This window comes from Hemiscyllium ocellatum, chromosome 24, assembly GCF_020745735.1.
Source record: "Hemiscyllium ocellatum isolate sHemOce1 chromosome 24, sHemOce1.pat.X.cur, whole genome shotgun sequence".
Classification (NCBI taxonomy): Eukaryota; Metazoa; Chordata; class Chondrichthyes; order Orectolobiformes; family Hemiscylliidae; genus Hemiscyllium; species Hemiscyllium ocellatum.
The window spans coordinates 26067005-26080341 of record NC_083424.1 but is presented as its reverse complement, the minus strand read 5'-3'; the positions used below and the strand labels follow the sequence as shown (position 1 = coordinate 26080341).

At 43.4% G+C, this 13337-nt stretch overlaps 1 protein-coding gene across 1 annotated transcript in view; it reads right to left on the bottom strand.

Annotated features, from left to right (window-relative positions):
- pes (pescadillo) overlaps window positions 1–2733 on the bottom strand; it is a 51634-nt gene extending 48901 nt beyond the window's left edge. The window contains exons 1-2 of the mRNA XM_060843599.1: window positions 2668–2733; window positions 1380–1459 (exon numbers count right to left, since the gene is read on the bottom strand). Of these exons, the coding sequence (XP_060699582.1) occupies window positions 1380–1459; window positions 2668–2691 (104 nt within the window). The 5' untranslated portion in view covers window positions 2692–2733. The remainder of the gene's footprint in view (window positions 1–1379; window positions 1460–2667) is intronic.
- Between the last annotated feature and the right edge of the window lie 10604 nt (window positions 2734–13337).

Genomic DNA, 13337 nt, shown 5'->3' with positions numbered 1-13337 from the left:
CAAGAGGTGTAAAACCTGCATCCACACCTCTCCCCTCAACTCCATCCAAGGCTCCCAAAGGACCCTTTCACATCCAGCAGAGACTTTCCTGTACATCCAAACACCTCATCTATTGTGGCCGTTGCTCTTGATGTGTATCCTCTACATTGGGGAGACAGGATGCCTCCCTGGGAACATCTCTGGGATACATGGACCAATTAACACCACCGCCCTGTGGCCAAGCACTTCAAAGCCCCTGGCCACCCAACCTTCACAACTCCGCCAAGAACACACACCTCCTGGGCCACCTCCACCACCAAATCCAAGGCACCTGATGCCTGGATGAAGAATGTTTCGTCTTCTGCCTTGGAACCTCCAAGGACACAACATCAATGTCGACTTCACCATTTTCCTTGCCCCCACCCCCACCCACCACCCCATCCCAGATCCAACCCTGCAACACGGCACCACCCTCTTGATTTGTCATACCTGTCCACCTTCGTTTCCATCTATCCACTCCACCCTGCCCTCCGACCTATCATCCCCACCTGCAGCTACTTTCCCCCCACCCCCACATTCCTGATGAAGGACTTATGCCCAAAATGTCGACTTTCCAGCTCGTCAGATGCTGCCTGACCTGCTGTGCTTTTCCAGTACCACACTTTTTGACTGTAAAATCATTGATGTAAATTGTAAAAAGCTGAGATCCAAGCACAGATCCCTCCTTCACACACTGATGTATAATCGATTTTCTGCTTGCCAACCAATCAACCTTCTATTCCTGCTAATGGTCTTCCCTACATGAGCTCATACTTTGTGCAACAACCTTGCATGTCGCACCTTGTCAGATGCCTTCTGGAAATCAAAGTGCAGTATCTCTAAAGGTTCCCCTTTATCTATGCGTATTTCTTCAAAAGAACAGTAAATAAGTTAAACCCAATTGCCCCTTCACAAAATCATGCTGATAATTCCCATCTGCCTCCCTTCCTTTTTGAAGTGGGGTTATGCTTCCAACTTTCCAGTTTTGACAGAACCTTTCCTGAATCTAGCAAATTTTGAAAAATGAACGCCAATGATCTACTACTACTCCAGTAGCCATCTTGTTTAAACATCCTAAAATTGAACTCAACAGGAAATATTTATTGCAATCTTCTTAATAACATTCACCCTCCAAACACACAAGTTGCTCGACACATTTAATAAACATGATTTTACCTAAAACAAAAACAGAAATTGCTGGAAAGGATCAGTCTAGGGGTCCTTTCCTCAGAACCGGACCCAAAATGTTAACTTTGATTTCTCTTCGCAGATGCTGCCAGACCTGCTGAATTTTTCCAACAATTTCTGTTTTTGTTTCTGATTTACAACATCTGCAGTTCTTTCAGTTTTTATGATTTTACCTGAAATCTGCAAGACTAAGTTGCAGCTTCTTCCTGGCTTTATTTCTAGTAATGTAGTTTGTGGCAGCTCCTCGCTCATACTGATGAAAAAAGAAAGCATTTTAGTTTTCAGCAGAAGAAAAATCTCAGCTTTGAGCTTCAGTTGCAACAGCACAGATAGTATAACTGGAGAATGGCAGGAGCTGTAAGAATGGCAAAAAACAGTACGGCAACACCACTGAAGGGAGAGTGATAATACCACCCGATTGGGGAAGAGGATTTAGTGTAAAAAGTGAAATGGAAAAGCAGTTACTCTCTACTGGCTAATGGATGTTTTGTGGAGTGGGAGAAAGATATTACAGATTGGGGGTGGGGGGTGGGGAGAAGACAGAGAGAGAGAGAGAGAGTTTGTTACTAAACTATTTGTGGCAGTGGGAGGGAGGGAAGGAGAGAATGTGATTATACAGCCACATGGAGAGATTTGGGAGCTGAAGGCTGGGGGGGGAGGGGGGTGTATTATCAGTCATTAGATTGGTGGGGCAGGGGATGGTACAAGATAGCTGGGGTGAAGGTTACTGATTGCAAGACGGGGGGGGGGGCGGGGGCGGGGGCACAGTAACTGTTTGCCAGGGCCATGGGCACAGTGAGGAGATTTACTCAGTACTAGACAGCTGGGTGAAGGGGGAAGAGGGTTGCTTACTGAGTACTCGATAGTGAATGGTGTCATTATTGATTACTAGACATTTGAGGGTGCTTTACTAGTTACCAGACAGTGGTGGCATTAGTGACCACTTACAGTTTCCAGACAGTGCAGGGGCAGGGAGGTTACTGGTTACCAGGCAGAGGGATTACTGCTCATTCGGCTGCAGAGGGGTGCTTTTTACTGGTTACCAGGCAATAGGGGTTGGGGGGGGGGGGGGGAGAGAAGGGGAGGATGAGTTAACTGGTTACCAGGTAGTGGGACTTACTAGTAACCAGGCAGTCAGGGAGGAGAGTTACTAATAACTAGGCAGTGGGAGAGGGAGGGTTACTAATAACTAGGCAGTATATGGTGAGAGGTTAGTAGTAACCAGGCAGCGGGGGAGGGATATTAGTTACCAATCAGCGAGGGAGGGGGGTTACTAGTTACTAGACCAGCTGCCAGGTCCAGGCCCGAGGCTGCCACGGGGAAAAAAAGTCGCGTCCTTGCCGCAGCTACATCGCTGAAGGAAAATCGAACAGCGGGGCTGAAAGAGATTTTACACAGCGGTTCCCAGCCTAATACCGTCTTCTCCCTCCCCGCATTCTCCCCTCTCCCCAGGCCCCGCACCTTCTTTTTCTCCGTGCCACCCATCACCAACACGTCCCTCCGCACATGGACAACAAGAGAAGACCCCAGACCCTCCTCGTTACAGCTGGCTGCCCCCACGCCGGACTAAATAGGCACCAGTTCCGCATTCAGAAATAACGTTACAAGTTTACATAATCAACTTTTTAAAATATATAAATTAGGCAATGCATTGAAAAATCAGGACTGTCAAGAATTAATTACAGGCATTTCGTGGGGCGCCCGAGTGTGGCCAAGCGGTTGCTGCCCTGTTCCAGGGAGGAGGAGGGGAATGGCAGCTTTTCACTGGAGCTGGTCATATAGTTGAGATGTTCAAAATGTCGAAGCAATTCCACAAAGCAAATAGGGAGAAATTATTTTCTCTGGTGGAGAAATATATAAGGTGCTTATTTAATGGACACAATGAGTGGCTTCTTCTGTTGTACATGGTTCCTCGTGATTTGGAGATGCTGGTGTTGGACTGGGGTGTACAAAGTTAAAAATCACACAACACCAGGTTATAGTCCAACAGGTTAATTGGAAGCACTAGCTTTCGAAGCACCGCACCTTCATCAAGTGGTTGTGGAGTATAAGATTGTAAGTCGCAGCAATTATAGCAAAAGGTTACAGTGTGATGTAACTGAAATTATATATTGGCAAAGACCTAGGTTATTTGTTAGTCTCTCATCTGTTAGAATGACCATGTTGGTTTCAGTTCTTTCATATATAAATCGCAAAACTCTTTTAAAAGTTACATTCTCACTTGAGAATGTGTATATGATTTTATACACGTCACACTGCAAACATTTGCTATAAATTATGTGTCTTACAATCTTATACTCCACAACCACCTGATGAATGAGCAGCTCTCCAAAAGCTAGTGCTTCTAATTAAACCTGTTGGACTATCACGTGGTGTTGTGTGATTTTTAATATGATTCCTCAGGGTGGTGTCCTAGGTGCAACCATCTTCAGCTGCCTCATTAACGTCCTACACCATAAAGTCAGAGGTTGGGATGTTCACCAATGATCGCACAGTGTTCAGCACCATTCGTGACTCTTCAGATACTGTTCAAATGCGAGAAGATCTGGACAATATTCCCCACTTGCCAGCTTGACACCAACCTGAACAAAGCAGCCAACTTGATTGGCTGGTTGACAAGTATCCATTTCCTCTGCCACAGATGCCCAGTAACAGCAGTGTATATTGTCTACAAGATGTACTGCAGAAATTCACAAAAAGAGCCTTAGACAGTTCCTTCATAGCTGAGAGTGTGGTCCTGGAAAAGCACAGCAGGTCAGCCAGCATCCAAGGAGCAGGAAATCGACGTTTCGGGCAAACACCCTTCATCAGGAATGCAGTTCCTTTGTACCCCACGACCACTTGCATCTAGAGAGACAAGGGCATCACATATATGGGAACACCACCATCTGCAAGTTTCTCTCCAAGCCACTCACCATCCTGACTTGGAAATATATCACTATTCTTTCACTGTTGCTGCATCGAAATTCTGTAATTCCCTTCTGAAGCGCATTGTGGGTCAACCAAAGCACATGGACTGCAGCAGCGCAGGAAGGCAACTCACCACCACCACCTCAAGGCCAACTAGGAAAAGGCAATAAAATGCTGGCCAGTCCGCGTTGCCCATGTTCTATGAGTGAACAAAAGAAAGTGACACTTTTGGTGTTGAGGGACAACCTGTAAAAGGAACCAATAATCCTTGGAAATGAATGTACTGATCATACTGTGGCACTGTTCTGAGGTATAAAAGACAAGTTGAATCAGTAAGCATCATTGATGTGTTTCCCTGGTGTTTCCTTCTGGGCCTCAAGGCCCCTCGTACTCGCAGCTGGTTTAACAGTTGTTTTCCACTGAAATCATGCTTAGCGTTAACTTATTCATTGAGTTAAGTACAGTTAGTAAGCTGCTGAACGTCCTTTGTTTAAATGACCATGGAAGGCACTGGGACAGATTTTTAAAATTCTTTCATGGAAAGTAAGAGCAACTGGCAATATCAGTAGTTCCTGTCCATCTCTAACTGCTCTTGAAAATGGTGCTAAACTGCTTTCTAATGCTGCAGCTAAGACAAGAATATTTTCAAACGTCCAAATGGTTTGAAATGTTAGGTGAGCAATGGCAGAAACATGGTGGATGGGCCATTGATAGTAGAATCATAGATTAGAATCACTACAGTGTGGAAACAGGCCCAAGTCCACACCGACCCCCCTGAAGAGTTATCCCACCCAAACCCATTTCCCATTATTCTACATTCATCCCTGACTAATGCACCTAACCTACAGAACCCTGAACACTATGGGCAGTTTAACACACCTAATTCACCTAACCTGCATATCGTTGGAAGGAATCCGGAGCACCCAGGGGAAACCCACACAGACACAGGACCATGTGCAAACTCCATACTGACAGTTGTCTGAGGCTGGAATTGAAGCCCGGTCCTTGGCACCGTGAGGCAGTGGTGCTAACTGCTGAGCCACTGTGCTGCCCATTGATCGTAGGTGATCGTGTGATGATACCTCCCAGAACATATCCAGCTGAATTTTGTTAAGTAACCAAGTCATTCTAAAGTTTAATGTAAAACTGATTGTGCCATTGAGTTCTCTGCTGTAAACACACTCTTTAGAGACCAACAGTAATGAGATGGGATCATTCTAATCTGTATAGCGATCAATTGGTGAGGTAATACCCAAAGCCAATGGGATTATTAAGGAAAAGGGCTGAGATGCTGAGTGATTGTGGAGTGCTGCAACAGGTTGGAATGAGCAGCTGTTGTGATATCATAAGAGCCAAGTAAATGGCAGGCTGCAGCAGTGAACATACAAACAAGAAGCAGGAGTAGACCATTCAGCCCCTCTAGCCTGCCCTGCTGTTTAAGAAGATCATGGCTGACATGATTGTAACATTAAATCCACCTTCCCCTGATAACCTATTACCCTTTTGCTTATCAAGAATCTATAAATCTTTGGGTTAAAAGTATTCAAATAAACTGCTTCCACCTCCATTTCAAGAACAATTCTGGTTGCTCTTCTATTGGAAGGATGTTATCAAACTTGAAAGGGCACAACAAACATTTACAAAGATATTACTAGGACTGAACAATTTCAGTTATAGGGAGGGCCTGAATAGGTGGGACTATTTTCCCTGGAGTGTGGGAGGCTGAGGGATGATTTAATCGCGGTTAATAAAATCATGAGGGGCATAGCATAAATAATCAAAGTCATTTTCCTAGGATGGTGGAGTCCAAAACTAGAGGGTATAGATTTAAAGTGAGAGGGAAAAGATTCAAAAAAGATCTGAGAGGCAACTTTTTCACACAGAGGGTGATGTGTGTATGAAACAATGCATCAGAGGAAGTGGTGGAAAGGTACAAGTACAGCGTTTAAAAGGCATCTAAATGGATATATGAATAGGAAGGGTTTAGAAGGTTATGGGCAAATTGCTGGCAAATCTGACTAGGTCAGATTGGACTGATCAATGCAGATGAGTTGGACCAAAGAATCTGTTTCTGTGCTTTATGACTGTAAGAAAGGTCCAAAGACTCACTGCTCTCTGTGAGAACCAAAAACATTTTCATCAGCTTAAACTGAGTGATTTTTTAAAAACGGTAACCCCTGGTTATAAATTTCCTTCTGAAAGAAACATCTCCGCATCTACTTTGTCAAGATCTATATATTTCTTCAAGTCACCTTTTTACGTTTTTAAACTCCAGCAGATATAAGCCTAACCTGTTTAACCATTTCTCATCGGACACCAGCCCATTTCCAGTGTTAGTCTGGTAAATATTTTCTAACTGTTTCCTTCCATAAATAAAGTGATGATGTGGAAGAGCCAGTGTTGAACTGAGGTGAATAAAGTTAAAAATCACACAACACCAGGTTTATTTGGAAGAACTAGCTTTCGGAGTGCTGCTTCTTAATCTGCTAACTGTGGAGCAGGATCATAAGACACAGCATTTATAGGAAAAGATTACAGTGTCATGCAACTGAAATGATGTATTGAACAAACCTAGATTGCTGTTAAGTTTTTTGTCTTTTAGAATAGATTGCAGGATTTGTTTTATTAATATGTAAAGCCCAAAACTTCTTTTAAATCACATCCTCAGGATATCTTAAGGTTTTATCTCAGCTCAGACAATGCATTAAAGGTGTGAGGTTAGAGTTGTCTGTATCCCAATCTTGAATCAGACTGGTTCTGTTTCCAAAGTAGGAATTTATAAAATGTTACATGGATTGACTGCCTGCAGATTGTATGCTTTTTGAGCAAAATAGAATGTATCTGCAAATATAGTTCTGCAAATGTAAACACACCCCATAGACTTGTAAGCGTGTGTGTGTGTGTGTGTGTATGAGAGAGTGTGTGAGTGTGTGCATGTGAGAGTGAGTGTGTAAGTGCGCGTGAGAGAGTTTATGTTTGTGTGTCTGCATGCTTGGTAAAGTGTGTGCAAGTGAGATAGAGAATAAGCCTGTGAAGGGTGTGTGCGTGGGTGTGAGTGTGGGGGTGTATGTGTGTGTATGTGACAGAGAGCATGTGTATGAGAGAGGGTCTGCATGAGTGTGTGAGTATATAATAGTGTGTGTATGCTTGTGTGTTGTGTGAGAGAGAGTGTAGTGTAGTGGGGGTCACCCATAGTGTGACATGAATACAAGTCCCTGGTTGAGGCCAGCCTCATGTGTTCTGAACTTAGCTATCAGCCTCTGCTCGGCCACTCTACATTGTTGCGTATCCTGAAGCCCGCCTTGGAGGTTGGTCACCTGAAGATCTGAGGCCAAATGTCCCTGACTGCTGAAGTGTTCCCCGACTGGGAGGGAACACCCCTGTGTGGCGATTGTTGTGATGTCCATTCATCCGTTGTCATAGCGTCTGCTTGGTCTCACCCATGTACCATGTCTCAGAGCATCCTTTCCTACAAAGTATGATATAGTCAGCATTGGCCGAGTAACATGAGTACCTGCCACGTTCATGGTGGGTAGTGTCCACATGTGTACTGGTGGTATCCATGTCAGCATCTGACACGTCTTGCGTTATCAATGAAGATGAGCATCTTGACAAGACCTTCCCCATGCCTCCACTTCTCTCCTTTAAACAATCACTAAACATTAAACAGACCATTGTTCGCAGCAAACTGCCTAGCCTTCGCGACAACATGGTCAATACTGTACAACACTGTCATGGCAACAACTGCAAGACGTGTCAGAGTGTCGACATGGATACCACCAGTACACAGAGGGACCACCTACCATGTACGCGGCAGGCACTCATGTTACTCGGCCAACGTTGTCTGTCTCATACATTGCAGGAAAGGATGTCCCAAGGCATGGTACATTGGTGAGACCAAGCAGACGCTACAACAACGGATGAATGGACACTGCAACAATCGCCAGACAGGGGTGTTCCCTCCCAGTCAGAGAACATTTCAGCGGTCAGGGACATTTGGCCTCGGATCTTCAGGTGACCAACCTCCAAGGTGGACTTTGGGATATGCTACAATGCAGAGTGGCCGAGCAGAGGCTGATAGCTAAGTTCAGAACACATGAGGCTGGCCTCAACCAGGGACTTGTATTCATGTCACATTATGGGTGACCGCACTATACACCCTCTCTCTCACATATACACACTCACGCACACAGATCCTCTCTCATACACACAGTCTCTCTCATACGCACACACATATACCCCTCCACACTCACACCTACGCACACACGCTGTCACAGGCTTATATTCCATCTCACTCACACACACAGACAGTTTATCAAGCATGCAGCCATGCAAACACATTCTCTCATGCACAGCCACATAAGTACAAACTCACATGCACACACCCACACTCTCTCGACTCACTCCAATTTGCCTATCGGACCAACAGATCCACATCAGATGCCATATCTCTTGCCCTTCACTCCTTCCTAGAACATCTTGACATCAAGAACAGCTACATAAGAATATCCTGGGATCCCACTTTTTGTGGCCTGACACCTCCCTGCCTATCCTGTTTATTTTCTCGTGTGTAGCAACTGTGTTCTATAACTCAGTATTACATTTAGTCTAAGCATTTAAGGACAAATTTTAAGGCTATCGACTTTCTCAGAAACATAACTTGTTTATTCAATTACTCTCAAAAAAAGGTAATATTCCAAGCTTTGTTGATTACTTGCTGTATCTGCATACTAGCCTTTTGTGATTCATCTACTTAGGTACACAGTTCCCCCTACATCTCAGAACTCTGCAATATCTCACCATTTAGCTAATGCACTTTCTTTTATTACAAAATATGTATCAAGGTTTATCTTTTTGTAGCTTCCCTGCAACTTCCTCACAACCTATGTCAAGCATTGTCCTTTTCATTAAAAAAAGATTTGCGCTCATTATGATTTACACCATGCGTTACCAATGTTATGTACAATGCAGGCAACTATTTTCATGCATTAGCAATTTTTCAGTGTCTGCACATACACTGTACATGAGTGTTTAACTCATGCCAGTCTCTGACTGGTATGTGTACTTATTGTGAGTCTCATTGGCTTTTAATTTGAGTTCTATTCCTTCTGCAGGGAGGATCATTCCTTGATAAGTTATTGTGACCTGTTATTGTTTCATATCTGTAGTAGTAGTGCTGTTGATCTGTGATCTGTACAGTTGATAAGTTCACATCTTCCTACTTGGCCATTTGCAGCGAAGGAACAGCTTCTGTTCTGTGAATATGCCTGTGGTTGCAACAGGATATCTGGTAACTCACTTCCACCATACCTAGTTGACAATTCGATATAAGTCCCAGATTGTCACTTGGACTGACACCTGTTGAGAGCATTGAAGGTTTGTATTCTGACTGGCTCTCCAATATTCACCTCTGGCAATGGCTTGACAGTTTTGTTCATTTAAATTTGGATTTCACCTTAACTTTGTCAAACAACTGTTGCTACTTATGGCTTCAAGCGCTTCTTTTGCTAATGAAAGAATAGATTTGGTATGATTTCATATATGTCTTCAGTAATTGTTTCTCCACTTGTGGATTGCCATGTATACATATGTTCTGGATTTGGTCATTTGTTATGATTCATACAGTCACAAAGTAACACAGCATGGAAACAGACCCTTTGGTCCAATTAGTCCATGCTGACCATGTTCCCAATCCAAATTAGTCCCACTTGACTGCATTTGACCTATATCCCTCCAAGCTTTTCCTATTTACGAACCCAAATGCCTAGTAAACATTGAAACTACCTACATCCATCACTTCCTCTGACAGTTCATTCCACATAAAAAGCGCTCTCTGTGTAAAAAAGCTGTCCCTGAAGACATTTTTAAATCTTTCTCAGGGCTCTGGCCCGAAACGTCGAATTTCCTGTTCCTTGGATGCTGCCTGACCTGCTGTGCTTTAACCAGCAACACATTTTCAGCTCGCCTTAAAAATATACATACAATTTTGAGCACCCCTCCCCCCATGGAAAACACCCTTGCTATTCACCTTATCTGTGCTTCTCATGATTTTGCAAACCTCTATAAGGTCTCCCCTCAACATCTGCCACTTCAATGAAAATGTCCTTGTCTAGCCTAGCCTCATAACTCAAATTTTCCATTCCTGGCAACATCCTGGTAAGTCTATTCTGAACCCTCTCCAATTTAATAGTATTCTTCCTATTGCACGGTGAACAGAACTTTATATTACACTTCAGAAAATGTCTCATCAATATCCTGTACAACCTCAACATGACATCCCAACTCCTATACTCAAAGGTCAGAATAATGAAGGCAAAATGCCTTCTTAACCATCCGGTCTAAACATGATGCAAATTTCAAAAAATTATGTACCTGAGCCCTGAGGTCTCTCTGTTCCACAGCACTATCCAGGGCGCAACCATTATTTGTTAAAAGAAATCCTTGATTGTTTTATTAAAATGCAGTACTTCACATTTATCCAAATTAAACTCCATCTGCCACTCCTCAGCCAACTGACCAAATTGATCAAGATCTCTTTGTAATTTTAAATAACCTTCTTCATGGCCCACTATACCACCAATTTTGGTGACATCTGCAAACTTATGAACAATGTCTCCTAAATTCTAATCCAAATCATTTATATAAATGATTCCTTCTGCCTAGGAACCCTCCAACCACATGGGATGAATGTAGATTTCTCCAGCTTCCTCATTTCCCCTCCCCCCCACCTTATCCCAGTCCCAACCCTCGGATTCAGCACTGCCCTCTTGACCTGCAATCCTCTTCCAGACCGCTCCACGCCCACCCCCTCTCCGGCCTATCACCTTCACCCTCACCTCCTTCCACCTATCGTATTCCCAGTGCCCCTACCCCAAATTCCCTCCCCCCTACCTTTTATCTCAGTCCGCTTGGCACACCGGCCTCATTCCTGAAGAAGGGCTTATGCCCAAAATGTCGATTCTCCTGCTCCTCGGATGCTGCCTGGCCTGCTGTGTTTTTCCAGCACCACATTTTTCAACATTTATATAAATGATAAACAAAAGGGGATCCAGTACCAATCCCTGTGGAACACCAATGGTCACAGGTCTCCAGTCCAAAAAAACAATCCTCCACCAACCCCTCTGTCTGCTACTGTCCTTTGGTAATTTTCACTGCCATCTCACCCTTTCAGTTGGACTGGAGATTATATATGGTGTTAAATTCCCCAAACCTTTAAGAAGCAGCAGTATTCTTCACTGCATGAACTGAGGGCCATGTCGATCATCCCAATATCTGGAATGCTGTAATGACCAAAGTGCTCTTCCAGACTTACTACAATCTCACCAGTTGTTATTGAAGTCAGCTGGTCTACCTCCCTCTAGTCAGATTGGTAGTCTACAGTAACAAGTGTGAAGGTGTCTGCTGCCAGTATTACCTATAGTTTGTCTGGGATACCATGTGTCATCTGCAGCTCTCCAGCTTGCTTGCCTTAGCATTCATTACAAGTACTGCATTAGCTGATGTGGTCCTAGGTTTAAGTGCTACATTTGGCCAATTGAGCTCTCTTCTCCTTTTTTAGGTTTGGCTAAATTCCTTTGTTGCTTTCATTTAACTTCTCAGAGATAATGACTAATTCCTTTAAACAATGTTCTATCTTGACCTGTTGATTTATCTTGGTATGCCCAATACAGTCTTGTGATCAGAGGACTGTCCTTGATGTTTTGAAGTTATCCTTTCATAACTATCTTTTGCAACATTTGCAGAGTCACATCTTTTTGGGTAGTTTGCATGATTCGAGCAAAGCTGTTAGATTCAATGTGTCTGCTGGGCTAATGACACCCAGAACCTGTGTTGCTGTGTCACATTGGATCCGGATGGTTTCACATTCACATTGTAGCTTCCTTTATTTTCTTCATAGGGAATGCTGTTCCAAACAACATGTCTTTCCCTCATTTGTGTGTTATATTGATTCGATATCTCTGTAACTGGAGTATTATTCTTTGTGGGCACTTTATGTAGCAGCTTTAGGAAAATTCTTTGAAATGACTTGTTTCAGACTCAAGTGTCTCTTCTAAATAGGTATTAATGAAAATCTCCACAAGCAAAGAAAATGGCTAAGTACTCTTCTTTGATATGACTGTAGTGATCTTCCATTTGTGTTAACACCCTGAATGCAAATACAACCTGTTGTCCTTGGTGTATTAGAACATAGAACATAGAACATTACAGCACAGTACAAGCCCTTCGGCCCTTGATGTTGCGCCGCTCTGTCATATTAATCTGAAGCCCATCCCACCTACACTATTCCATGTACGCCCATATGCCTGTCCAATGACGACTTAAATGTACTTAAACTTGGCGAATCTAGGCAATGTTTTCCATACCCTTACTACTCTCTGAATAAAGAAACTACCTCTTACATCTGTCTCATACATATCTCCCCTCACTTTAAAGTTGTGTCCCCTCATGTTTGCTGTCCTAATACTTGGAAAAAGGCTCTCCCTGTCCACCCTACCTAACCCTCTGATTATCTTGTATGTCTCTATTAAGTCACCTCGCAACCTTCTTCTCTCTAACGAGATAAGCCTCAAGGCCCTCAGCCTTTCCTCGTAAGACATTCCTTCCATACCAGGCAACATCCTAGTAAATCTCCTCTGCACCCTGTCCAAAGCTTCCACATCCTTCTTATAATGCGGTGATCAGAACTGTACACAATACTCCACGTGTGGCCATACCAGAGCTTTGTACAGCTGCAGCATAACCTCCTGGTTCCGGAACTCAATCCCTCTGTTAATAAAGGCCAAAACACTGTATGCCTTCTTAACAACCCTGTCAATCTGGGTGGCAACTTTCAGGATTTCTCCAAGTCCTACCTTAATGGTGTCACATTTCAGAGTGACCTCATCACTTAGGTCATTGTAATTCATTGTTTCTGTCATTAGTTGCTTGATTTTAGTAAATGCTGCTTCTTATTCTGTACTCCAATATCACTGCACACCTTTGGTAGTGATTGTGTAATGGTTCACACTCTGATGATAAATTGGGCAAGAGCTTGCTCAATAGTTGATCAAACCGACAAATCATTGTAATGCTTTTATACCTGCTGGTTGCCACATCGCTGCTAACGTTCTTACCCTTTACAGATCCGAACAAGGAACTTTTGCTAACATATATGACCATGATATATGACTTTCTACATTTTTAATTGCTATATTTTCTTGCTCAGTTTCAGGTTCATCAGA